At 48.9% G+C, this 25,692-nt stretch overlaps 1 protein-coding gene across 1 annotated transcript in view; it reads left to right on the forward strand.

Annotated features, from left to right (window-relative positions):
• The window catches only part of FMNL2 (formin like 2), a 104,755-nt gene that overhangs the window by 71,245 nt on the left and 7,818 nt on the right, over window positions 1-25,692 (forward strand). The window contains exons 10-23 of the mRNA XM_084289374.1: window positions 8,703-8,777; window positions 12,359-12,469; window positions 13,555-13,704; window positions 15,486-15,587; window positions 16,303-16,618; window positions 17,032-17,229; window positions 20,234-20,358; window positions 20,914-21,116; window positions 22,292-22,526; window positions 23,278-23,346; window positions 23,508-23,588; window positions 23,965-24,094; window positions 24,399-24,562; window positions 25,274-25,375. Of these exons, the coding sequence (XP_084145500.1) occupies window positions 8,703-8,777; window positions 12,359-12,469; window positions 13,555-13,704; window positions 15,486-15,587; window positions 16,303-16,618; window positions 17,032-17,229; window positions 20,234-20,358; window positions 20,914-21,116; window positions 22,292-22,526; window positions 23,278-23,346; window positions 23,508-23,588; window positions 23,965-24,094; window positions 24,399-24,562; window positions 25,274-25,375 (2,061 nt within the window). The remainder of the gene's footprint in view (window positions 1-8,702; window positions 8,778-12,358; window positions 12,470-13,554; window positions 13,705-15,485; window positions 15,588-16,302; window positions 16,619-17,031; window positions 17,230-20,233; window positions 20,359-20,913; window positions 21,117-22,291; window positions 22,527-23,277; window positions 23,347-23,507; window positions 23,589-23,964; window positions 24,095-24,398; window positions 24,563-25,273; window positions 25,376-25,692) is intronic.

Here is a 25,692-nt window from a genome sequence, read left to right on the forward strand (position 1 = left end):
ATCTCCTCGCCATAAAATAACTTCAAAAGAAACCCGAACTCCTGTCTAATGCTCTCCCTGTAATAAAGTCAGTAGAGAAAACAGGATATTTCGGACCAAATTCTGCTCTCATTTGCATCGGGGCGAACATCAAATATTTCATTAGGCTTTGAGCTTTGCTCTGATGTAAATGAGAACAGGATTTGGCTCTCAGGGTTTGCCCGAGCTAGCAAACCACAGCTGATCTGAATCTTGTCAGGAATTCTTTTTGAAAATGACTTTTCACTTGAAAATGATGTTACAGGCCAGCTTTTTCTGGCTGAGGTCGGGGTTTTCAAATGGACAGTTTGTTTTCCCGAGGTGTCTCCTGAAAATTGTTCTCGTTCGCTTCCTTCCCCTGCAACCCTCGGTTCCCCTGCAGCAGGCCCAGCACTGTGCACTGCAACCAAAGCTCCTTGCTGCTTTTTCAGTGAATAATTAGGATAACGTTGAGCGGGTCACTTCTGCAGATGGAAACACAAGGATGTCCTCAGGCCACCAAGAGCCTGCAGCAACCTAGGAGCTGGGGAAGGCACTGAACATTGCAGAACTCAGCGGGGGAAACCCAGAACTGCTGTTACCACTGGGAAACGGGGAGAGTGGGGTGGGGGCACGGAGAGGCAGGTTTTTGTGCGAGGTGAGGAAGCCAGGCTTCACAGTCACACTGATTTTGGGAAAGGCGAGCCCCTGCTTCAATGCAGCGAGGGACAGAGCTGTTGGATACCTTCTTGTTGTGCCAGAAGGCAGGCAGCAGTCACAGTGCAGTCCTCGTCCCTATGGCACGGGACAAATTAGTTATTTTCGGGGAGACATCGGTGTTGGTTTCTCACCTGTCTCTGTGCTTCCCCTTTGTGTTCTCTGCGGTGCTGACAGGAGCTGAGGATAAGCAGGGGATGGGGAAGGCTGCTCTCGTGGTGCTTCCTGCAGCCTGCTCCGTGCTTTGGGAACTGTTCCCTAGCGGCAGGACAGCAACCTCCACCCTCTGAGGTCCCTCCTGCCAGGCCAGTGCAGGCGCTGGGAGAATCGTTCCCAGTTTCCAGGCCAAATTTATCTCATCAGAAAGTGGCACCGGGTGTGCTCGGGGCCGCTCGTGCTCTGTGTGTCCAAAGCTTCCTTTTTCTGTAGGATGCTTGGCTGAATTCTGCTGCACTTAGGGGAAATAACGGGGAGTTGTGTGCCACACCAACCCCACGTGGATAGCCAGGGGCGTTTGCTGTCTCCTTATCTGTCTGGTAGTTTCTGGCCCTTTGCCGGTTCTGTTCGCAGCCACCGCTTATTCCCAGCCTCTCGCGCTGGAGGAAAATGCTGCTTGAAAGGGGCAATGGCAGCTTTGGCTGGACGAGCTATTCAGCACTGCCCCGACCCCTGCATTTACCCACTTGCAACCGGGCTTCCTTAGCAATATTCCCAGGTCCTTTGTGCTTGTTTCCATGGATTTGTGAGAACTGGCTACCGGGTTTTATCCGAGTTGCCTGGGATTTGCGTTACGGGATGAGCAAATGCACTTTAGCAGAATGCCAGGGGGAGAAAATGAGAGTAAAGTGAGCCTCCAGACAAGTTGGTAGGAGCCGCGGGGGTCACAGAGCAGATGCTGGGAGCCTGTGCCCCATTTACATCGAAGCAGGCGGAGTGCACCACTGGAAAACAAGATATATTTTCCTAACGCCTCTTCAGAGTAGTTAATTCATTTTAATAGTGTGACTGTATGTGTGGATACACAGAGAATGAAGCTGCTGTCTTTTCCTGCCAACAGTAAACCCTTTGTTTTACCAGCATTTCGTGGCATACTGCTTCTTGAAGCAGGCGTGCTGCTCCGGGGTCACGGAGGCGGCGGTGCACTGGGATTTGGGCTCCTCGTGGTCCTGGTGAGTCCGTGCGTGGCCGTCAGGGGCCGTGGGAGCCAGCACGGTGCACGTGTGCAGCTTCTCACGCGTTCACACTCGCTTTGCACCGACTTGGAGGCCGTGCTGCTGTGCCACTCGCTCGGGGCACGAAGCGAGTGTCGGTCAGACTGTCCCTGCGCTGTGGCATCGTCCTGACAGTGGGCCATCACCAGGGGCTTGCTGCGAGCAGCTGCAGCCCTGCAGGAGGGTGCTGCTGGCCCGGGCACCGTGCTTTTGCTGGGCTCACAGCAACTGTACGTGGTGGTGCCCAGATGGCAACCACGGCGCCGGATCCTCAGGGCCAATTCCGAGCTGGGCTGAGGGCTGCTGCTGCTCCACCGTGCAATTTTGGAAGGTTGTGCATCCCCAACAGGAGTCCCATAACACTTTACCCGTTGTGTATCCATATTTCTATACACACATACACATATATGTGCATATATAAAGATATACACCCCAGTCTGCTGGGCTAGGTGGAAGGACCTAGTGCTTGCAGAGCAGGCTGCTGGAGAAATCTGGTGAGATCGGCCAGAAATAGAACCAGCAAAAAAGTCCTTGTTAAACACAACTAAATAAAAACTCATTGAGGCTATGAATGCAAAAAGCTGTTTTCCAGCTCATCTTGGCCTTGCTTCATTTTTATTTTTATTTTTATTTTGCAGCTTTTCTAATTAGCTGTTTAATTTGCATTCTTCATAAGCTTTTTATTTACCAAAAGTGTAGTAGCCAATGAAGGAACAACTGCAGGAAGTTTACTTGGTGAAAAAAAGTCTGAGCCCAACAGCTCTAACGTATTGCACAGTGAAAACAGTCACAAAAACTTTTTTTTTTTTTTTTTCCCAAATACTAATTTCTTCAGTTTTTGTGAAGATCTGAAAATGGCAGTTTTGGAATATACTTTGCAGCGTTCTGAACTGGCATTTTAAGGAGAAAAATCTTAGATTCAGCTTTTTGTTAACCTCCATTTTGAACGTTGACTTGACTTAAATAACAGCTCACTATTTCTGAGAAAAGACCAGAGGGCTCTACCACTCTTTTTTTTTTTTTTTTTTTTTTTAATAAGCATAATTGTAGTTTTAAACCAAACCAAGGAGGCAGAAGAATTGACTGCGATCTGGTGCGAGACAGAAAGCCAGCCAGAAATAATCCTGGCTCTCTGCAGGAAACACTTCCTGACTTTGGCTCTAACCCAGCAAAGCAGTTAAATTGCTTATTATATAAGCATCTACCAAAGTCAGTGAATTCAGCAAGGTGAGTGTATGCTTGTGTGCTTCTCCATATGGGAAATAATTTCAGAGCTTTAAAGTAAAACACGAATGGAGGTGCTTTTTCTAAGATGAGCCATATTTCTCAGAAGACCACCTCATTTTGCTCTGAGACAAGAGGAAATGCCGAAAATATACTTGGAATTCAGCTAATCCAGGAGACTTTTGGGGAGCTCCTCGTTTTGTGGTTATCCCAGTGTCTGAACTTTGCCGTCTGCTCGGCCGAGAAGAGTCACCGTAGCTCCCTGCAGGCCTGGGGGTGAGGAAGGAGCAGGGTGCAGGACGCTGGCTCTCCCTCTCACTTTAACACCAGTTTAATTGACTTATCTGTTCGCTGCTCTGCCACAGGTGAGCAGAATTCAGTCCCATCGCACATCGTCTACTCAGGACAGCGATGCTGGGCTGTGACAGCAGGATTCATTTGGGTTGCTGTGCGGCGAGCTGGAAAGCCGAGGCATGGCAAATGGACCTCTTTGTTTACCTCCGGCAGTTTTCACTCCGGCGGCGTGAGACAATATTGTTCAGCCCCAACTTTTCACAATAGCGGATTCAGAGTCAGATTTCTCTATTTGAATAATGAGTGACAGCACTGAAAACAGCAGAGCCGGGTTATTCTTACAGGCCATTATAATAACTCAGGGCTAGAAGAAACAGTTTGCAAGCGCTGGAAAATGTAAACACACTTGTTGTCTTTTCTACTGCAGCAGTATTTTCAGAGTGCCTTAACCCTGCTGGTAGAGAAGTAAGAGGTATTTTAACCTAGTAAGTATTAAGTAACTGTTTACTTAACCAGTAACTTATGGGAAAATTGATTTTTTGTTCTTCAGCGAACTGCAAAAATGTCAGCGTGATCAGTCAAAACAAAGTGTTCCTGTTGAGCGCTGCCGGGCCGTGGTGGGATCTGCTGACCACAGTGGGCTGTTGTGGGGGAGAGAAAGCCAGCATTGTGCCGCCGGGACAAAGGAGCACAGACAGGAGGAAAGGTTTACAAAGGGTCGCATGGATTTTTGGGTTGCACATATCCATCAGGCTGCTTATAGCACCGCACCCAGTATGGGCTGCGTTCGTGTGCTTAAAATAAGCTTTGGGCACCACATGGTTAGACGGTCACTTTAACGTTTGCACTGGCAGATAGTGGTGCTGTGTTGCAAAGCCTCTGCTGAGGTTTATGTGTTTCAAATTCAGCCCTTTAGTAAGAAGAGGCTCGCACCGGGGTGGCTGCAGCAGGCAGCTCCAGGGCTGCATGGGCTCCGCGTCTCAGGCGTGCGAGCATCGGTCCTCCAGATGTGGAGGAGGCAGAGATCTGGCAGCTGGGGCTCATAGTGTGCGATTTGCACTGTTGGCCAACAAAGCTGCAGCTCCAGAGCCTGAAAATACGGCGTGTGTGCCCTGCCATCTCCACACGGAGCTCGCTGCGTTGGCTGGTGGTGGGGTTTGGTCGCAAGCTCGGATCCCCAGGTGATGCTTCGTGTCCTTAGCTAATGACCTGGGGCAGGAGGACGATGTGCTTCGCTCAGCCTGGGTTTTCCCTTTGGCTGACACTGCTCATGAAAACGTGGCCCTTTTTTCAAAATAGCCTTACTGCCATGTGCTGCCTGCCCTGGCTGCCTTTCTCCAAAGGCCACGTGAGTGGGAGCATCGCGAGCACTGCCGCCTTTGAACTTTGCTCCTGGGTGGTCTGGATGTGAACTGCGCGACCTGCCAGCGCTGCCAGGTGGACAGGGGTGCAATCCTCACAACATTTTTCATACCAGAGCCTTCTGCTTCCTTACAGCGCTGCCTTGTGCCTTTGTAACGCATCCGCAAAGGGCTCACCTCGTTAGCACCCGGAGAAAGGACCCTCCGTGGGTGGCTCTCCATAAAGCCACATTGTTCTTCCAGAATGACGTGGGCTTAATGCAACCTAAAAAGACTTTTTTTCGCAACCTAAGTAGAGACAGAGGCTTATTATAGCTGCGGTAACCCATTTAATCTTTCTTCTTACATAGAATAATGCTAATAAAAGAAAGATCAGTCTTTCTTAGTCCCAGCCGTACTTCCAATGCAAATGACAGACCTTGGAAATTTATTCAAATATAAATGGCAACATATGGTTTTATGCGGTGGGATTTGATTTCAGCGTTCGCCTTGGATTCGGGCCAACCTTCAGGCTGCAGGCTTCATCTACAGTCTCGCTCTCTTTAATCTTCCGGGATAAATTATATCATTTCACGAAAGTCAGCTCGCTGTCTCTCTTGAAGCACACATGTTCCCAGCCCTGACTCATCTGATGACAGTGTGAAATATCTGCAAGCAGCCGCTGAAAGCCACAGGTTGTTGGTGCTCTTCCTGTTGCTATCAGCTGCCGAAGCCAGCCAGCTGGGGCTGCTGGGTTCCCATCCTTGGCAATTGGCTGCCGGGCTTCTGTCACGTCAAGTTGCTCCCCGATTTAATTAGGCAACCCCTAATGGGGCTGGTTGTTTATGTCAGCTTCTCTCAGCCATGCCGAACGGTTTGCATTAGATTCCCCAAAATCAGTCCTTCTGGCTTGTGTTGTTGAGTGATCGTATGTGCCTTTGTCATGTTTATTTCCACGGTACCTGATCTGGTTTAAGTCCTCCCATTCTGTCTGAAGTGGCTGCGGGAGAGGTGTGATTGTTTGAGGAGCTCAAACCTGAGATGGACCTATTTCTCCTTTTGTTATGTTGACTGCAACTATTTTGTGGGAAAGGGAGAGTACAAAGAGTGTAGGGAGGGCTTGCTGTTGGTTGCATTGAAATACCATGCCGGAAAAAAATGGGCTTGGAGAATATCGAAGGGATGAGCACAGCTAAGCAGCCTGTGGTGCAAATCAAGGAGAGGCTGCTTCGGGTTTGGTTTGAGAGGGAGTTGGATCAGGCCCAGTGTATGCCTCTGAAATGAAATTACATTGGCAGGCTGCTGCTGCCTTTGATCTTTACAGTGCAAGTGGGTCCCTGACTCCCTGCCAGATCCTGGTTTTGGCTCTTCCATGGGGAAGTGAGTCTCTTCGCAGCGACTCATCCCTTCTCCTCCTGAAGGGCGTGCTGCCTCTGCCTGGAAGCATACGTGGCCCAGGGAGGCGTGCACGAAGCAGCAGCAGCCGGCCCAGGCAGCAAGGAGGGAGTCTGATGGCCCTCGGTAAGAGGGTGCTCAGCAGGGTGCTCACAGTAAGTCCCTGAGGTAGGTCATGGAGCTGCACGGTCATTGAAGCTGAGTTTCGTGGCGCAGAAACCATCCCTGGGTCTGCAGGCAGAGAGTGCTACGGAGATGCTCTGGTCCCTGCCGGAGAGCACTCATTTGAGCTCTTGCTTTTAAATGCACAGTGGTGCAGCCAGATGCTCCCTATGATCTCCGTATCTTCCCAAGGGTGCTTCTCGCCGTTTTGGAGTTGAGTTTGGACATCTGGTGGCTTTGCAGAGCCTAAGTCTCTGAAGTGAGGCCAGCTCTTGTGCCACCACCATCTGCAAAGCACAGCGTGCTGTGGGGCAAGAGCAGGAACTCACTCGTTTGCCCTCGCTTTTGGTTAGAAACATTTTGGAGCTGCCCTAACTCTCTGTATACAGTGTTTGGGCTTTGATCTCCCACCAAAAGATCATTCCTGGAAGGCTTTGTGAAGATTACCATGAAGAAAACCCTGGGGTTAGACTGGAGATTTACAGCCTGAAGCTGAGTGACCGGTGTCTCTCCAAACTCACCCGTCCTTCCCATGTCCCAGGGCCCTCCTCTGCTAAGCAGGGACAGCTCGTGCATCCTTCTCCCACTGCACAGCTGCGGGCCCAGCACAGCAAGACTTGCTGCATCCCAGTGGGTCTGTCTCAGCTCTGTTTCACTGTATCTTGGACCTTAACGTGTGTTTTACAGGCAGAGTAAAAGTGTTCAGTGCTTTGAAACCCCTTCTGTGATGTAGGCTGCACAGAGAGCTGAGTCCTTTGGGTCTACGTTTGTGACAATTTGCCTGACCAACGAGCACAGTCTGTTTGTCACAAGGGTGCAGGCTTTGTCACTGAGGTATTTCTTCTGTCTTCTGAGGTTTTAAGGTTTAGCTGGAAACACGCTGCATTTTAAACACCGTTTTAGCCAGTGCTGGTTACACCTTTGGCACCTAGCAGATGCGTGTGGTTGCTGAGCATGAATAATAACCCAGTTATGACAATTTTGTATGGCAATGACAGAAGATGTGTGATATACACTGCAGATAGATTTCATTCAGTCGTAACAGACAGCAGAAAGGATGGAGAGAGAGCGCCCAGCAGCCCACCACAGGCAGTGCTCTGCAAATCCCACCATCAGCTTAGTTTAGGTCCCATTAAACCATCCAAAACCTCCCGCTGACCTCAGCGAGGTCTGCTCGGTGCCTTCGTTGTGGAGATAAATCCTGCAAGACAGAGACAGCTAAAAAGAGAAAGCTAAGGGGGAATAGTAATAGTAATGCATACTTGGGAAAGAATTTGCTCTGGGGGAGTAGGTGGAATCAGGGATGTGGTCCTGCTGTGGAGGCACTGGAGAAATACATCCAGAGAACCAATCCTTGCCCCAGAGGGTTTAGTTCCCAAAGAAGCACCCAGTGCTCCCGCCAATCCTAATTACCATTCGTTGGCTAATTTCACACAAGTGCTGCATGATGAGCTGGCTCTCGAGGGAAGCAGCAGCTGACGTTCTCCGATCTGGGACGGGGAGCTGCGGTGGTGGCTGCCGGAGCTACTGCTTTGTGAAGTGGCTGGCTCCTGGGGTTGTAATCACGGGGATGCATCTGTGTCCTCCTCACAGCAGCAGCCAGCACTCCCCAGATGTTCGCCTGAAGCCTGGTTAAGAAAGGAAGAAGCCTCTTGGGCTCACCAAGGGTTTTGTGCTTCAGACAAAAGGAGGGCAGCGGTGCCCACCCCACGGTCCCGGTCACTTGGCAGCGCGTTCAGTGTTTCGTGAGTTTGTTGGGAGTCACTCAGGTCATTTGTCTGCTGAGAGAACTAGGACTCGGCCAGGGAAGCTATGGGGGAGCAATAAGAGTTAAGCAATACACTGAGACCTACGTTATCTTAGATCTTATTTCTCCCTCCAGTTGGACGTGTTTCCTGCCAGCACCCCTGTATTACAGCTCTGTGATTCCGAGCAGCTGATCGTTGTGCTGATGCATTTCGCTCCTCGTTTAGCCTGTGATAATTTTCCTTTTTTCCTCTCTGTAATTTGGTCTTCTTCCTAATTACATTATGTTGCAGTGGAAAACCAATTCTGAACTGTGAGAGAGGCCAAGGCTTCCTGTGGCATCGCCTGGTGTAACTCTGTTGTGACACTTGTACAAGCAGTGGGTATCCCTAAATTTTTAGGGGGAAAAGAGCTATGAAGAGTTACATTATAACTGGAGCACACGTGTTGGTTGACCTGTGAATCCGCAGCTGGATTTGTCATGAAGAATATTTGTAACAAGAGAGGGAACATGGACAGAGGGAGGTTTTGAGCAAGCACAGAAGCTGCTTTTTAAACGTTTTTAATACTCTCTCACAAAATGCAGTTTAATGTACATGTGGTGATTCTTTTCTAGGTGTGTGGAGAGAAACAGCGCTTCGAGAAGCTGATGGAGCACTTCCGAAATGAAGACAACAATATAGACTTCATGGTGAGCACTCTTCATTATCAGCAACCTTGGGTTGGTTTCCCTAATTACTGTGTCTGTTCCTGCTGTCACACGCAGCAGTGCCATGTGTATGATCCCTGGCCTAAAATTACCACAGTGCAATTTTTTAATATTCTAAATCGCATAGTATAACTCTCGTATTTTTTTTAGTTTCAGTTGACTTCAAGAAATGTCTGCTACCATAGCAAAGGCAGTAGGAAAGTAGCCTTTTGGTTGCGTGTACTGCTTCTTTGTGGCAGGATAGCAGCATCTGCAACGTCAAGATGCATATTCTGTACATGTGCCAACATCCTCAAAATCACAGACAGGGAAGTGTGGGAGCAACTCAGTGCAGCTGCTGTCTGTCCTTATCTGCAGATAAAAATAGCAGTAGTTTTCACCACTTTGGTTCCTCAATGTGCATGTGTATGATTATTCACCAAATCCACTTCCCCTGGAGCACAGCAGAAAACAGCAAGAGAGGAAGATCTTACTGGCACCCACAGATGCCAACACCAGCTTGCACGTTGGAAACACGTGAAAGACAGAGGGACGTGGCAAGGATGAGCTGGCTGGTTACGTATTTGATATAAAAAAATACTTCTGTATCTATTTCTTTAAAGCCTGTGGCAAGTGGGCGGTCATTTTGGTTGGAAGTTCTATTTTTAATTACAAAACAAACGCAGTTCAGATACGGTTGGTGCAGTCTCCCTTGCACTACTTATGCCCAGTGCCTCGAATATGACATGATCCCGTTTGTAGGTGAAAGAAGAGCAGGAGAGTTTCCCACCTGGTCATGTTGGCCGTTCTGTAGGGTCACTGTGAAGCATGTGTGACACTTTACACCATTCTAGTGCAGAGCTTCATGTTAAAGACCTCTTCCTGCCAGGAATTAGGCATTAAACCAGCTGGTGGGGTGTTTCCTACTGGCGTTGAAGACCCCAGTGTCAGTGACTTGCAGCCAACAGGGCCAGGTTTGCACCCATGAGGTGGTGGCAGAATCAAAAGGAAGCAGTGTGAGCAAGATAGGATGACCTTTTCCTCATGGTTTATGAAAAAAAAAAAAAAAAAGTGTTACAGTGATCCCTGCAATTTTACTAAAGTTAGCAAGCTGCTCTCAGTAACTCTGTGACATGTTACAGTTGGGTTTGCTCCTTATTATTGCAGTCCCAGTAAGGACATGTTGCTAGTCACAGTATACATTAAGTGTTCTCAGATGTGCGTACAGTTCAGCCTGTAATTTAACAGAAAGATTTGTCAGGCCCAAGCACCCAACTCCTGAACGTTTCTGCTGTGCTCCCACGAAAGGGTGATGGTATTTGGGGAGCAGGAGAGCAGCGCAGCGTAGTGCAGCCTGCAAGCAAGACAGTGGCACCAGCCTGCAGCCTGCACCTTGCTGGGAGCTACAGGATTTGTCCCCTTTATTAGAAACAATCATCCCTCATCGTTATTTAAGATAAGAAATGGTGTATTGCGAGGTTGGAACAGGGAATGTACCTGTCAGCATGTCTGTACAGGCCCGGTGAGCTGTGAATATTCAGCATCCAACTGGGCAGCCTGTTTCAGCTGTGAGAACATTCCCTGGTCCTCTCAGGTTGAATGTAGTGCTTGAAAGAGGATAAATAGAGATTTTTTTCAGAACTTGCCCAACTACTAATAAAGTCTGCGTCTTTGGGTTGCTTCCATTGACTGAGGGCTTGAATATATGACAAGCCTAGAGCTAGAGGAGGGAGCTCATGACAAATGATTTGGCAGATCTGCTCGTTCCTGTCACCATCTGGCCCTAACGCGCTCCACATGCTGCTGCGAGCAATAGCTGAGAAATGTGCCTGGGGGTGAGCAGGGGGTGCGGGGCTGCCAGAGAGGTGCAGAGCCGAGGAACCAAGGTGCGGAGCTGAGATGTGGAGCTGTGCAGTCGTTCCTTTCTGCAGGATGGGGTGAAATGGCTCCAGGATGTAACGTTAAAGCTCGGGTAATTCAAGTAGTTGTAAGGAGTGAAGATAAACAGAGAGCTATTCCTGCAGGACCTGGCTTTCGGGCTGCCCTAGATGGAGAAGACAAGAGTTGTCTGGGAAGCTGGAGCTGAAAGGGGCTGCAGTTAATTGCGTGGATCTAATGGGAGGAAAGAACAACAAAAAGGCAAAAGTATTTTAGAGAAGGTTCCTGTTGTTGACATTGACTTACTTCATTTTAAAAGCAACTTTCTTAGATTAATTTTCTTTGACTTGATAAATTCTTTAGTTGTGTATGTAAGGATCTGAGAAAGGAAATGAGAATTTGGCCCTCATGTTCTAAGAGCCAAAGCAAGTATAACAAAAGCGCTTTTGAAATAAGGAAATTTGGCTCTGAGTGATTTGACAGGACAGCAGTGTTCAGCTGGCCAAGGCCGGCACCGGCCCTAGGAGGAACCAGAGTTCACCACAGAAACTGGAAGGAGTCCTCTGCCATGCAGGGAATCAAAACCAACTGCACGAGCAGGGTTGCTTGGTAAGAAATGGGTGCACGTTGAGTGGCACCCCAGGGTGAGACACCCCAGGAGCTTGTGTTCCTGTGGTTCCTGGTGGCTCCAAAGCTGGCTCAGGTTGGGAGAATGGGCATCCCGGTCCCAAACCTGTTGTCAAAGGCCACCGTACAACAGACACTTGTCCACTAGTTTATTCTTTGGGCCTTGAAACAGAGAACTGGCCAGTTTCCAGTAGCAAACTGGAAATCCAGAGGGCAGCCTTCAGTTCTGTCTTCCCACAAAGCAGCCCAGAGACATGGAGTCGCCTGGAGGCTTAGTTTCATTCTAGAAACCTAGGAGCTACCTCAGTCAATGCTGGGAACGTGGTATTGCTCCTGTCACAGTGTCTCCAGCAGGACTGGCTTATGGCCTAGAGGGACACGTCAAGGATGAGGCGAACCCTCTCAGAGCAGTTCAGGGAGCGACACAGAGGTGGTCACCCAAGAGCTGAAAGAGCAAGGGATGTGCAGAGTGGGATTTGGCTGTGCCTTATGTTCCCATAAAAAGCAAACCTTTGTGGGGTTCCTGGCCCGATTCCTGCCCTTCTGCAGGCGGCTTGCCCTGCTGCTCCTAGGGCTCACGGCCCCCTTCGCTCCAGGGCCTTTGTCTTGTCTGTGCTGTGCTCGGACGTGGTGGCGTGCCAGCTCGTATGGTCTGGGCCCTTGCTCAGTTACCAAACCACAGATTTTAAAACACGCTTTCTGCAAATAACAAAGCACCTTTTGTAAAGTCCCCCTTTCCAACTTAAGGGTTCCAGTTGAAAAATTAATCTCACTTTTAAAGGCAGTTTTGGAACACGGCATTGTTTTCTTAAGCACTTGTGTGCTTGTGTGATGTCTCGCAGTGCGAGCTGGCACGGCAAGCCAACCAGCGTGCAATAAAGGTAGGCTCCACAGACATGACTTAATTGCTGGAATCCGTGTTTCCCTTTATCACAACAGACAAACAAGCTGATGGGAAAAAAAAAAAAAAAAAGCTGCAGAACAGCAAATTACAGTTTCCCTTGGCAGCAGCCATAACGAAGTGCGGTCACTAGCGCTGTGTGCCCTGCCCTGCTGACCCGTGATGGTTCCTCTTGCAGGTGGCCTGCATGCAGTTCATCAACATCGTTGTCCACTCGGTGGAGGACATGAACTTCCGAGTCCACCTGCAGTATGAATTTACAAAACTGGGCCTGGACGAGTACTTGGACGTGAGTATGGGCAGGTTCCTGGCGCTCACCAGACGGGTGAGCGTATTTGCAGCGTGGGGCTGTTGGCATGTGTGGGCTTTGCTCAGAGAGCTGGGCTGCTCTTGCCAGTGCCCTGAGAGCAGCAGGGACACGAGGGAGGCTGTGGAAGCAGCAGGCAGGCAGTACGAGGAGGCCGAGCCTCCTGCTGCCCCAAACGTGCTGCCACCGACAGCTTTCAGGAGGGCAGCACAGGGCGGCCCCACAGCCTTTGCTGAAACCGCCATGCTTCGGGGGCTGACAGGGCTGCGGCCTGGAGCCACCCTGCCGCGAGGGGAGAAAAACCCACTGCTGCGAGCTGGAATTACAGACTGGGAGCTAAATTGGTAGCTTCGTCTGATAACAAGGCGAGGATGAACCACAGCCGCTCTCTGTGGCAGTGGCGTGGCCCTGCATGGTGCAGGCCGCGCGCTGACCCTCGGCCTCCGGCTGCGAGCACCGTGCCTGGAGGCACTCGCTGCGTGGAGATGGTAGGGATGGGCACTGCCTCAGTGTCTGCCAGAAGTAATTGTACACACTGGTACCAGCATGGCACTGTCTGGGGTTCAGGGGTGCCCCAAATACTAGAGTATCCTCAGAAACAGGCAGAATGGTTGAAACTGCGCTCTGATGTTTTCTTTTGAGATAAAATGAGCTCATTTTGAATGTGGCAAGCCAGCCCAACACGAGGTGAGTGAAGACAAGGGGAGGGTTTGCTCTGGGCCATGAGGCTGCTTTGTGCCTGGCCACGAGTGCTGGCTTCACCTCTCCGTGCTGGCTGCAGGGCTGGGGCATGCAGGAGAGCAGTGGTACCCTCTGTAGTAACAGAAGACGAGACAGGGCTCATTTTTATTTGAAAGTTCTGGATGTTTGGTCTTCAAAAATGACTGTTTCTCAATTTTGACCCCAGCTAATGTTAAAACGCAGAGTGTTGTTAAAATATTAAAATTCCTGAATGTTGGAAGTGGCCGAGCTCCCACTGTTCTCCCTCCCCTTTTCACTGTGTGCAATTATGTTGCTTCAAATCGCTGCCTGTGCTGAGTGACGGCTTTTTATTTTTGGGTTTACAGAAATTGAAACACACGGAGAGCGACAAACTGCAGGTGCAAATTCAAGCTTACCTGGATAACGTTTTCGATGTGGGAGCATTACTGGAGGACGCTGAAACCAAGAATGCAGCCCTGGAAAGAGTTGAAGAACTGGAAGAAAATATTTCCCATGTTAGTACAAAACTGAAGTCACTTTCTGGAGTGGTGCAGAGCCTGCTCTGCACAGGGGCTCTGGTATTGCCCCTTTCTTTCAGGAGGTGGACATAAAAGCATAGCGGGGGCTAGAACCTTTGGGGTGAGGAGTACTAATTTAAAGGAAGTCTGTGGGACTGCTGTGCTTTCATTATGGGGGGTGAAAAGATACTTGGCAAATGAAGGAATTCTGGAAATCTCAGGCAGGTAAACTTCCTGGGTGCTTCCATGGTGTATTTTGAACCTCATATGCTGCATATTTTAGTCGTGGGCCGAGGGGGGAATTGTCTCCATGCGGAGGTGCTGAGCAGAGAGCAGTCTTTATTCCTGCAGATGCGACCTCGCCTCATGTGCCTGAGGAGGTCCTGGTGCCACAGCTCTGCATCTTTGGAGGTTTTAGCTTCTATTTGGTTGTGGTTCCGGGTGGAGGCACTGGGCACACGGAGTGACTGCAAAGCGTTGTTGTGAGCCGGGGAAGCTAATTTATGTGGAAATGGCAAATTCCATAGCAAATTCTCAGTACCAGTAAATAGAGAAGATAAGGATCTCTGACTGTAAAAACACAGCGAAGGCTCTGTGTGGCTTCCAGCACTCGCAGCAAGGATGTGTGAGTGGGGGCAGGCAGGTGGAGTGAGACCACTGCCGTGGGGCTCCTGCTGAATCCCTGGGGCAGGGCCGTGTCCCGTGCTGGAGGAGGGTGGGTGCGGAGCAGATAGGTGCTCCGATGCCTTAAAGGAAGCAAGGGCTTAGTAATATAGACTGAAAAACAGCAGTGTGCAGATATTTGGTGCTTGCTCATGGCTTTTCTGTCCCATCTCTTCTTGGTATCAGTCACTTTAGTGTAGAAAATGTGGCTTGGCTGTTTTATATTAAATAAAAGTGTTTTCCATACTTTAAGAAAGGGTTATTCTACTACCGGTCCTATGTGGCCATCACTTAGAATAAATATATTAAAAAAACCTTCCCGTGCAGTATCTGCCACTCTTGAGGTGCTCTTCTGCTAGAGAAAAATGATGTGGTGGAAATGGCACGGGTTGCTTTGCAGATCTCCTTTCCACTGTTTAGAAACTTAATGGTGTACTTTGGTGCTAAAATATTAAGGGCTGACTTCTGATCTCCTGTTACATAAAGTAGACTAATCCCAGGAGTATGGACATAATTTTCTGTTATGTGTTGACAGTAATATTAATAATAGAATTGCAAATTTTAATCTCAAAAATGCAGCAAGCAGTACAGCCTTCACCAACCTTGCCTGAATCAGAGTGATTAGTGGTAATGGAAAAAAGCCAGCACGAACTTCGTGGCTTTTCAGACCCCTTGGTAAAAAATAAAAATAAATCAAAAGACCATGGGAAAGAGCATACTCTCAATAATTACTAATTAAATTAGCTCAGTCGTGAGAGGAGATATTTATAGGTCCCACCACTTCGGCATCTATTGGCTTTACAACAGTGCCATTGTAGGATTGTGGGGTTCTTTGGGTTTCAGATCAAACTTGGTGTGTATACTAAATAATTGCATTTGAAGTTCTTTATTGTAGAGTAGACTCTCTAACTGGACAGGCTCGTGACTGCAGTCCAGCTAGGCTGCTTGCTAGTCAGAGCTGAGGGGTAATGTTCATCATCAGCCCTTCAGCAGGGTGCTTGGTGCCACCTGACTCCTCCACGCAGGACCCCTTGCTCTTTCCAGCAAGTGGTGCTGACATTTTGCTTGAGAAAGCTACTGTTATTTATCTAATTCATTTCTCTGTTGTACAATAGTTATCTGAAAAACTCCAAGATACGGAGAATGAAGCTATGGCAAAGATTGTGGAACTGGAAAAACAGCTTATGCAAAGAAACAAAGAACTGGATGTGATTCGGGTAAGTGCGATAGGAAGGCTCTGGCTGATGCCACGTCTCAGCGGAGGGATCTGCTGTGCATTTCTTGTCTGGGAGGTAATGACTGTTTTAATGGGTTGAGCAATTTCCGTCAGCTTTCTAATTTGGAACCCAGAGCAGATTTCAAGTAGATTTATTTGTCTGTGCTCTCAGAGATGGACATTTAACGCTCTGAGTGTGCCAGCAAATCGGTGAACTAGACAAGCACATCCTATTGCTCAGGTCTGTAGCGTTGCTGGTTGAGTTTTGCACATGTGGTTGGCTCCGGAGGGGGGGTTGAGGTGGAACTGGAGTCTTTGAGACTCAGGTAGCACAGCATCAAACACGGCCTGCTTTCTGTGCACAATCCAGACTTTTTGATCAGGAGGGGAGACGCCTTATGGGTCAATATCTGCTCATAGACAGAGCAACCAGCAAGGCATCAGATACCCCGAGTTAAAATCAAGGTAGAGCACATCTGCTGTGCATAGGACGCAGTACTGCACACAGCCTTCCCACACAATGTGGGAAAAACAAAAAGGAGGCCTTCCTCCCCAGTGAAAATGTATGGTTTGTGTTAAAATGCTTCGTTAGATAATGCCTGGGGCAGCCCAAGGTCTGGTGTCAGGCTGCCTTCTGTTGCTGGTATTGGCATACATAATTGGCATTCTGTTTTGTGAATAAAGCTGCAAATGCCGTGTTTGTGTGGCATTCACAGGAAATCTACAAGGATGCAAATACCCAGGTTCACACCTTGAGGAAAATGGTGAAGGAAAAAGAGGAAGCCATCCAGCGACAGTCAACGCTGGAGAAGAAGATCCATGAACTGGAGAAGCAGGGGACCATTAAGATCCAGAAGAAAGGAGATGGTGACATCTCTATTCTCCCTGTGGCTCTGGCCTCCGGGGTGGTGCCGGCAGGCTCAGAGGCTGTGGCTGGCGCGTGTGTCACACCGGTTGCTGGAGCTGCAACTTCTGTCCCCTTGCCACCACCTCCACCACCACTACCAGCCTTAGCAGCAGCATCGGAGGCGGGTAAGAAGCGTCACGTCCCCAAAACACGGGCTGGCCGGGAGCTTGAGAGCTGGGTGTTTGTTGTGCCGGGGTCAGGCTTGGTGGCCTTACACCAAAAAACCACCTTCTGTTGTTGTAAGGAGCTTGCAGGTCAGGTTTGTTTGATCCATTTCTGAGCTCTTCAGTTGGCAGGAAAAACAAACAAACAAACAAACCCCACCAGCTTCTTTCATTAGGATGGTTTCCTCCCGTGCTCATATACTGGGGTAGCGTGGTGAAGGGTCCAGCAAACACCCGCCTGGTGTAATGTGGAGAGGAGAGCGATGGGAGGGACAAGGAGGGTGGTGGGCCCTGCTGTGAGTTGTTCTGCAGCTGCTTGTGACATTTTGATTTCTCTTCATGGCAGTGCCTCTTCTCTTCTCTCCATTTTTTAGTGCAAAACGGCCCTGTGACGGTGCCAATGCCGCCTCCACCCCCGCCTCCACCACCACCTCCGCCGCCGCCACCTCCTCTCCCAGGTCCAGCCTTGGATACCGCTCCTGCAGCTCCTCTGCCCCCGCCGCCCCCACCGTCAGCTCCCCCCCTGCCCGGGACAGCCTCTCCCACCGTGGTTTTCAACTCAGGGCTTGCAGGTAAAACTCCCCGGCGTTTCCCCAGCGTGCTGAGGGTTTGCCTGCAAAGTGAGCAAAGGCAAGGCCAGGGCGTGTGGACTGGAGGGGACAGGATACTGAGGTGGGGCTTCTTTTCTCTTAGTCGCCTAACTAATGCTCTTTATCTCTATCTGGTATTATACTTAGAGGGATTTACGAAAGGAAAGATCATTTATCAATCAAACAGATTTGGTTTGGTCTATGAGAGATGACTTCTTCAGCGAAACTGAAGCTGTTGCCAGAAATATTTTTCTAACATCATCATTTTTGGCCTGAAGTGAACAAAATATGGTTTTGAAAGAAATGCAAAGCTTCATGGTTTTGATTTCTTCTCAGAACATGATGAAGAAATATCTGTGAAAAAAAAAAAAAAACAAAAAACACAGCAAACTTTTTGTAATTATTTTGGAAGGAAGAAAAATTTCCTGACCCATCTTCCATCATGTTTTTATGCTCTCTCTATCATATGCCAAGCATCTCACACAGCAAGTGAATGTTAATTGGTATCACACCCCTTCCCCTGCAGGAAATCTCAAGAGTACATTATGATTCCAGAGACTGAGAAGGTCTGATTAATAGCTTTTTTTTTTTAAACTAATTAAGTATTCCAGATTCCAGCTTTTAAAGTCTGTTTTTTTTTTTTTTTCCTTTTTTTTTTTTTTTTCTGAAAGTGAAAAGCATCATGGAATTGGAGGGTCCCAGAGAGTGTATTAAAAAAAAAAAAAGAACAAAGGATGATGCTTGGTTGAGGTTAGGGGTTAATGTGTCCCCAGTGGGTTTCAGAGCAGTCCTGCAGCGTGCAGCACTGCTTGGCACCATGGCTGGGGGAGCAGGGCAGAAAGCTTTCAAGCAGGCGCTCCCTTCTGCCTCTGCGGGGCCAGCCTGGTTCTCCAGAGGTCTTTCCACGTGGAGAAGACCCCTGCCTCAGCCTGGTGTCCTCGTGGTGTGCAGGGACAGAGCAGCAGAGCGAGCCGTGCTGCAGCGCTCGGTGCTCCTCGGGTGCGGAGGCTGCTGGGCACAGTCCCTGCGGGGTTGGAGGGGGAGCGGTGAAGCGATGAGCCTTGCTGTTCTGACCATCACTAACATTTTTTTCTCTGTTCTTTCTGCTTCCTGATTAGACGGGCCAATCAAGCTCTTCTGTAGGTTGCTCTCTGCTAAGTATTTAACTCTCTTCTCCCCTGTCCCCCTCTGTCCCTCCGTGCTGTGCCCTGTGTGTGCCCACAGACGTGTCCCTGTCCGGGAGGTGGAGGGGGGGTGCAGGCTGCTGCAGAGGGGCGCTGGGTGGAGCAGGAGCATGCGTTAGCTTCAAGGTGCTGCCAGCCAGCAGGATTTGGCCACTCGGAGGCCCTGATTCAGCAAAGCACTTCAGCAAGTAATTAAGCTGTGTGGTTTCTTTGGAGCTGTCCTCCAGCTGCTCTCTTTACACCGTTCACATCAAGGATAGGCTTTTTTCCCCCAAAAGGCTGAAGCACTGAGACTGGGCAGCCTCCACCAGTTGCAGATGCCTTCCTTGGCGTCTGTACCCTGCTGTGACCATGTCCCCACTGTGCTGCCCTCAGTGGTGCAGCTCCCAGGGGCCTTGCCAGCTGCTGCTGGGTCTCTGTAAGGGAGGAGGAAGGGAATTTTTAAGGGATTTTGATTAGCCGAGGTGGGAGCTGGCTCACGAGGCAGTTCGTTTCCCTTCCTGTCCTGAAATAACCCAGCAGCAGTCACTAATCTATTCTAATGCATGCATCAGATGAAAATGTTTTTTTCATGGATGTTTCAGCTTGGAAAAAAAGTCTTTTTTATTTTAGGAATTATTTAGGTAAACACATTAATTGTACAAAGAGCAAAACTGGTTTAGATGAGCAGAACTTTATCATGCGTGGTCATGTCTTCCAGTTGGGTGAACGTATTTCTCAAAATACACTTTCAAGCTGAATATTGTGCATGTTCGCTGTTACTCACTGATGGTTCTTTGTTTCGAGCAAATTGTCTTGCCAGTAATTTATTCTTTGCAGTGTCCCTGCAATATGGGCACGAGCCCGAAAGGTACACAGAGGCACAGCTCAATTCTTTTAGAAGTGGGGGGACAAAGTGAGAGAAATGTTCTCATCATTCACCTGGCTCCAGTGCACAACAGGAGAGTGTCCCCTGAAACAGGTGGTCTCTGTCTTGCCCAAAACATACACACAGACTTGCTAGGCAAAAGTAAAATAATTATTTGCTCAAGTGCTATGCAAGCTGGGAAAATCCATCTTCTGAAATCACGGGGAAAAAAAAAACTAACATCTCTACACAGCATCAAAAAATGAGCAAGATTCCTCCCACTACAAATGCAGGGTAGGAAGGAGCCAAGACTTGGATAGAAATGGCTCATTTTCTAAAGGATTTTGGATCAACACGTTGATTAATTAATGAACATCCCGATTTTGTAGTGACTAACACCACTGTGTGTACATCAACATACACAGAAATGAGCACTGAATTACCAAAATTACTGATGTACCCTGCACTTTTAGAGGAATAGCAACAGAGTTGTGTTGTTTTCCTTGCCCCAACATTATTTTGTTCTCTGTTCACTGATTACTGGCAGTAGTTAACCTTCATTTTCTGTAGCTTCTCTGTGTAAGTTACTGGAGCACACAAATGCTGCACAACCCGAGAAGACCAGACCCATTACTTCAGCTGTGTGAAAGCTCTCGTGTCCTGCCCACCCCTTGGGCTTTAAAGGACAAACCTGGCCCTTCTGAAGCTGCGCTGCCCCATTGCAGCAGGGTACCAAAAACTGGGGAGAGGGGCTTCTCTGCCTCTCATCCCCTGGCTTTGGTTGAACTTTGTGACCCATCGGCTGCCAGCAGCACACCCTCCCTCCACATCGCTGAGGGAAAGGTGTCCTCAGCTGCAGCTTCCCATCCTGCAAACACTGGGCCTGACCCAGGGCTCACGGGGCATTATTCAGCTGTCAGGGAATTTATTGTTTCCTTTCCTCTGGTGTCTCTAGCTGTGAAAATCAAGAAGCCGATCAAGACCAAGTTCCGCATGCCAGTGTTCAACTGGGTCGCCCTCAAACCCAACCAGATCAATGGGACAGTCTTCAACGAAATAGATGACGAAAGGATCCTGGAGGTACGAGTGCTGTCTGCTGACTTCTGCTTCCCATTTCTGTCCATACCCTGAGTCGGTGTTGGCTTTTGCAGAGAGAGGTTTTGGCAAACAGCTCATCAGTGGCCTGTGGTACCCAGTAAGGAGTCCTTGTAGCTGCTGGTATTGATTATAAAAGGTGCACACCTATTAAGTGCAGTTGTTTGAAGCAGATCCAACGAGGAAGATTTGGTTTTCCCAGCCTAAAATTGCTGCTCCAGCCTGGTGGGTTTGGGCACGTGTGGGCTGCATGCCGGGGAAAGAAGCCTAAAGCAGCACAGAGCAGGGCTGAGTACTCAGGTGTTGCGTGGTCCCTGTGCCCTGAAGATGCACATAGCTGCATGGACTATTTGGGGTGGAGGCCAAATTTCCTGATTACTAGCTCAGGAGCACGTTTACTACACCCTGCAGCCACCGCCTGCAGTACTCTGCTGCAGCCACAGCAGCCACAGGGCTTTACTGCAGCTCTGGCCCACTGTTAGGCAGTGCGGGCTGTGGTATTTGCTGCAGGAGGGATAAATCATGTGCTTTCCTTTTTAGGATTTAAACGTGGATGAATTTGAAGAAATATTCAAAACAAAAGCCCAAGGTCCAGCCATTGATCTGACTTCAAGCAAGCAAAAAATAACTCAGAAAGGGTCGAACAAAGTCACGTTACTGGATGCGAACAGGGCCAAAAACCTTGCCATTACTTTAAGGAAAGCTGGAAAGACGGCAGATGAAATATGCAAAGCTATTCATGTGTAAGTAAAACACTTGTCAGCAAAGAAGTCATAGTCAAGATTTACTGTGGTTTTTGGTAAGTGGAATGGTTTGGAATTGGCAGTTGATGTAAATGTTTCTGCATCTGGAAAACATCCAAGAGTAAGGATGGAACCATTCTGAATTCCCACAAATCAGATCCCCTTGTACTGAAGTATGTTAACTTGCAGCTTTATGTTGCTGCATCACTCTATAGGCTTAACAAATTAACACGTCTTTTGTTAAAGAGCCTAATTCCTGCGTATCCGCCGTGTGCCGTTGCACACTGAGTCTCTCCTCCTGTTTACACGATGCTTTCTGTTCCAGTCCACGCTCAAAGCCCAGGGTGTCAGGGGCAGGCAGCTATCGCCGTGCGCTCCGTAACGCACAAGTTCAGCCCAAGTGCACTGGAAGCCTTCTGCATGCAATGAGCTTTACGTAATCGCCCCACGCAGTGCCAAGCCCCGATGTGATACAGGTGTATCCCACAGACGGGGCAGGGGAATTCTGCTCTGCCCTGTCCCCTGGTGGTGCAGAGCCTGGGCTGCCAGCTCCGTTCTGAGCACAGGTGGACCTGCTCCTTTGGGCTGCTGCTGGAGTCGCTCAGAACCTGGTGGTGTTCGTGGCCAAACATCTGCTATTTCTCTCAAAGTGAGGTCTTCAAAATTTGCAAGTACGAGCATTACACTGGGCCTGGGGAGGAGAGTCACACAGACCTGCTGTGGATTGAGGCAGCTCCAGGGCTTACAGGGCTCTGGCCCAGTTGTGTAAAACAGCTCTTTGTTCCTCCCAGCACATCTTTGATAAAAATGAGATGTGGCCATGCAGGGGTGGGGGCACTGGGCACGTCGTTCAAAACAGAAACAAGATGCCAAACAGCAGCGTTCCCTTCAGCACTTCTGTCTGGTTTGTCTCTTCAGTGCTACCTTGTTCACGCCTTCATGTGCAGGCAGCTTCATGTGCAGGGCTATGTCCCTCAGCCCAGCCAGGGCAACACGAGCAGGGGTAGCATCACAGCATCTTTGTAGTTTCTCACTGCTTTAGCTGATGTGTAGCTGAGCAGTGTAGGAGGCAGAGGTTGTGCCACTGGCAGCTTTCTTATTTCTTTTACTTGTCCATCATTTCAGGCAGACCCTTGTTGTGACACTGCTTCCTCTGTCTTTTTGTTATCACCCAGGTTTGACCTGAAAACGCTACCAGTGGATTTCGTGGAATGCCTCATGCGGTTCCTGCCCACCGAGAACGAGGTGAAAGTGCTGCGGCTCTACGAGAGGGAGAGGAAACCCATCGAGAACCTGTCCGACGAAGACCGGTTCATGATGCAGTTCAGCAAGATCGAGAGGCTGATGCAGAAAATGACCATCATGGCCTTTATAGGCAACTTCGCAGAAAGCATCCAGATGCTGACCCCGGTGAGCAGGAGACAACCCCCGGAGATGCCTCTGTGATGCATCAGCTGTGCAGAAACAGGGTTCCCTGAGGCATCAGCCCCCACAGGAGAGTTGCTCTCTGTGGCACGAGTCAAGCTTGGGGGGAGCATTGCAGCCACATGCAGGCGTGGGGCAGCCAGTGAAGGATATAGAGGTCTTAATTTTTCTAAGAGATAGTTTGAGTGTCATGGGGTGATTATGAGTTCTCACAGAGGCAGACTGAGAAATGATTACATGAATGAAAAAAGTGTTTTTCTAGCTATGCTTTCTTTTATCAATGGCTCAGAGATCTCAGGCACTCTTTGTATGGCAGCCTGTATGCTGGGCTGCTCCATATCATCCTTCTTTTTCCCTGTAGAAGTTCAAGACCAGTTTAAATGAAAATCTAGTTGTTTGTGTCATCAGAAAAAGTTACTATCAGTGCTGGGCTGGGAGCTCTTTGATGTGTGTCCCATCCAGTCTGATGCATCTTTCACAGTAATAAGGACTGAAATGTAAAGACAAGTTTTACTCAACCACATCTGAATGTGCTAAATCTGCAGTGCAAATGAATTATTTGAAATCCTGACATGCCAGGGCAAGGTAACATTCATGCTAGGGCCCACTGTATAGATCAAAACCATTTTTTTTTTCTTTTTTTTTTTTTTTCCCCCAAATGTGAGTGTGTTGAATTTTAATTTTACTTTGGGGTTTGATGTGCATTAACTAACCTTCTTCCTGTGCTTACCTGCAGCAACTTCACGCAATAATAGCTGCGTCTGTCTCAATAAAGTCGTCCCAAAAGCTTAAGAAAATCCTGGAGGTAGGTCTGATTTTGGTTACGTTCAATAGCTCAACCACTCGCCCCGTGTGTGTGCTGGAAGCATGCATGGATGCCTGCATACAAACTCTCCTTTCAGAGGTTGCACAGACGCTGTGCATTTGTCCTGAAAATTCGTGTTCTGCTCTGTTTCTTTCTGGCAGATAATCTTGGCTCTCGGTAACTACATGAACAGCAGTAAGCGAGGAGCTGTGTATGGATTTAAACTACAGAGTTTAGACCTGGTGAGTAAACTGGAGGTGACGGGGCTGGTACCTTGTGGGGGCACAGGCTGTGATGCATTTCTTGTAAGCTGACAGTGGCTGCCGGCTGCCTGGGGGCTCAGCCGGGGTTGTCCAGCCAGTAAAAGCAACCTTCCCACCACACTGTATGAATTTACTGGGCTTATCATCATTTTGGAGGCCCCTCAGGAGAAGGACACAAATCCTCAGAGGCTTTGCAGTCCACAGTTTGAAAACCACCGAGTAAACACTTACAGGGGCATTTGTAGCTGTCCCTGTTGGGTGGAGAAACACCAGGAAAAAGCAAACACCACTTCAGTCACTCTGTTTGGTGTCCGCTGCACCTTAACCCAGCAATCTTCTTGCCTTTTCTCCCCAGCTCTTAGAAACAAAGTCAACAGACCGAAAGCAAACCCTGTTGCACTACATCTCCAATGTTGTCAAGGAGAAGTACCAGCACGTGTCCCTCTTCTACAACGAGCTCCATTACGTGGAGAAAGCTGCTGCAGGTACTGTAACCACTGGGACCATCCGAAAAATAAAGACAGGTGGTTTAATGTGTGTGCAAAAATTGGTCTTGTAGTAAAGCCAGTTTAGGACAAGATGCTGAATTCTCAGTGTCATCAGGCTGGCTGAGCTAGTGTGGGCACAGGGATCGGTGCTGACACTGTGTGAGGGACTTCAGGGTGAGCCACACAGGCTGTGTGACACACCGCTGTGTTTGGGGGCACTTCTCAGCGAGGAGCTGTTCATGCTGTGGGTTTGGGTGCTTGCGGAGCAGGAGTGGTTCAGCGATTTCATTTTGTTTCCTAGTGTCTCTTGAAAATGTCCTCTTGGACGTGAAAGAGCTCCAGAGGGGCCTGGACCTGACGAAGCGTGAGTACACCATGCACGACCACAACACGATGCTGAAGGAGTTCATTCAGAACAATGAAGGAAAGCTGAAGAAGCTGCAGGATGATGCCAAAATAGCCCAGGTAATTCGTAATTCTTGGAGACTGGCAAGGGGGTTTGGATGTCACAAGAAGCAGAGCACTGTCTGTGCACACAGGTGTTTTCTGCTGAAGCCAGACTAGTTTGCAGCTGGTTGTGCTTTGAGTGAGGAGGCACACTTCAGGTTCCCTTCCGTTCTGGTTTAAATGTGTAAAATGGCCATTACTTGTGGAATGAAGATTTGTTGGCCTGTTGTGGTGTATAAAAAAAACCTCTTCCATGCTGTTAGCCTCACACATACTGTATCCTCACACATACTGTATCCTCACACATACTGTATCCTCACACATACTAACCACCCATTCTTCCTCCTTCATGGTGAGACTGAGTTTAGATTATTTGCTTGTGCTAGTATTTTCCCAGCATTTTTACTTCAGGCTGCAGATGTATCTTACCTCTGTCAGCCTGGTGATAACCCTACAGATTTTCTTCTCAACACACTCTGGGGTTCAAACCCTCATGCTCCCTTTTGAGGCAGGCTTTAGCCCACGAGTGACCAGCAGCATGTCACTGCAAAAAGGAGCAGCAGTTGTGTGGATTTGTCTCTGAGTTCATGTGCTAGATGTAGATGTGCTGGTGTCAGCCAAGAGCTTCACACCCTGAGGAGATGTAGACCCTTACACTGAGTTCTGCAGTAATGGCTGGCGAGTATATCATGAAGTGTGTGCAGCACAGTCACCGTCTGCTTTTTGTAGGATGCCTTTGATGATGCTGTGAAGTACTTCGGGGAGAATCCCAAGACAACGCCCCCCTCAGTCTTTTTCCCAGTGTTTGTCCGATTTGTGAAGGCCTACAAGGTGAGCAGGAGCATCCTCATCTTCTCTTCCGTCCTCAACATTTATTTGGGACTCGTGTGGCTCAGGGTTCCCAACACAACAGCTTGTGGCTCCCTCTAGCTTTGATGCAGCGTGAGCTGTCCTAGAGAGCACAGTAACACCGCTGGAGGCAGCACAAATAGTTGTTTTGGGATTACTTTCAGGGCTGAAAGACAATACAGCTGTCTGAAATGCTGGAGGAGTCCTCAGACACTGAATGTCTGGGAGGCTGCAGTTTGCACCTTTAACCCTGAGTATGCGTCTTCTGGGATTGGGAGGGGGAGGTTGCGTGACCTAGA

The sequence above is a fragment of the Netta rufina genome (assembly GCF_964035555.1).
Source record: "Netta rufina genome assembly, chromosome: 6".
Classification (NCBI taxonomy): Eukaryota; Metazoa; Chordata; class Aves; order Anseriformes; family Anatidae; genus Netta; species Netta rufina.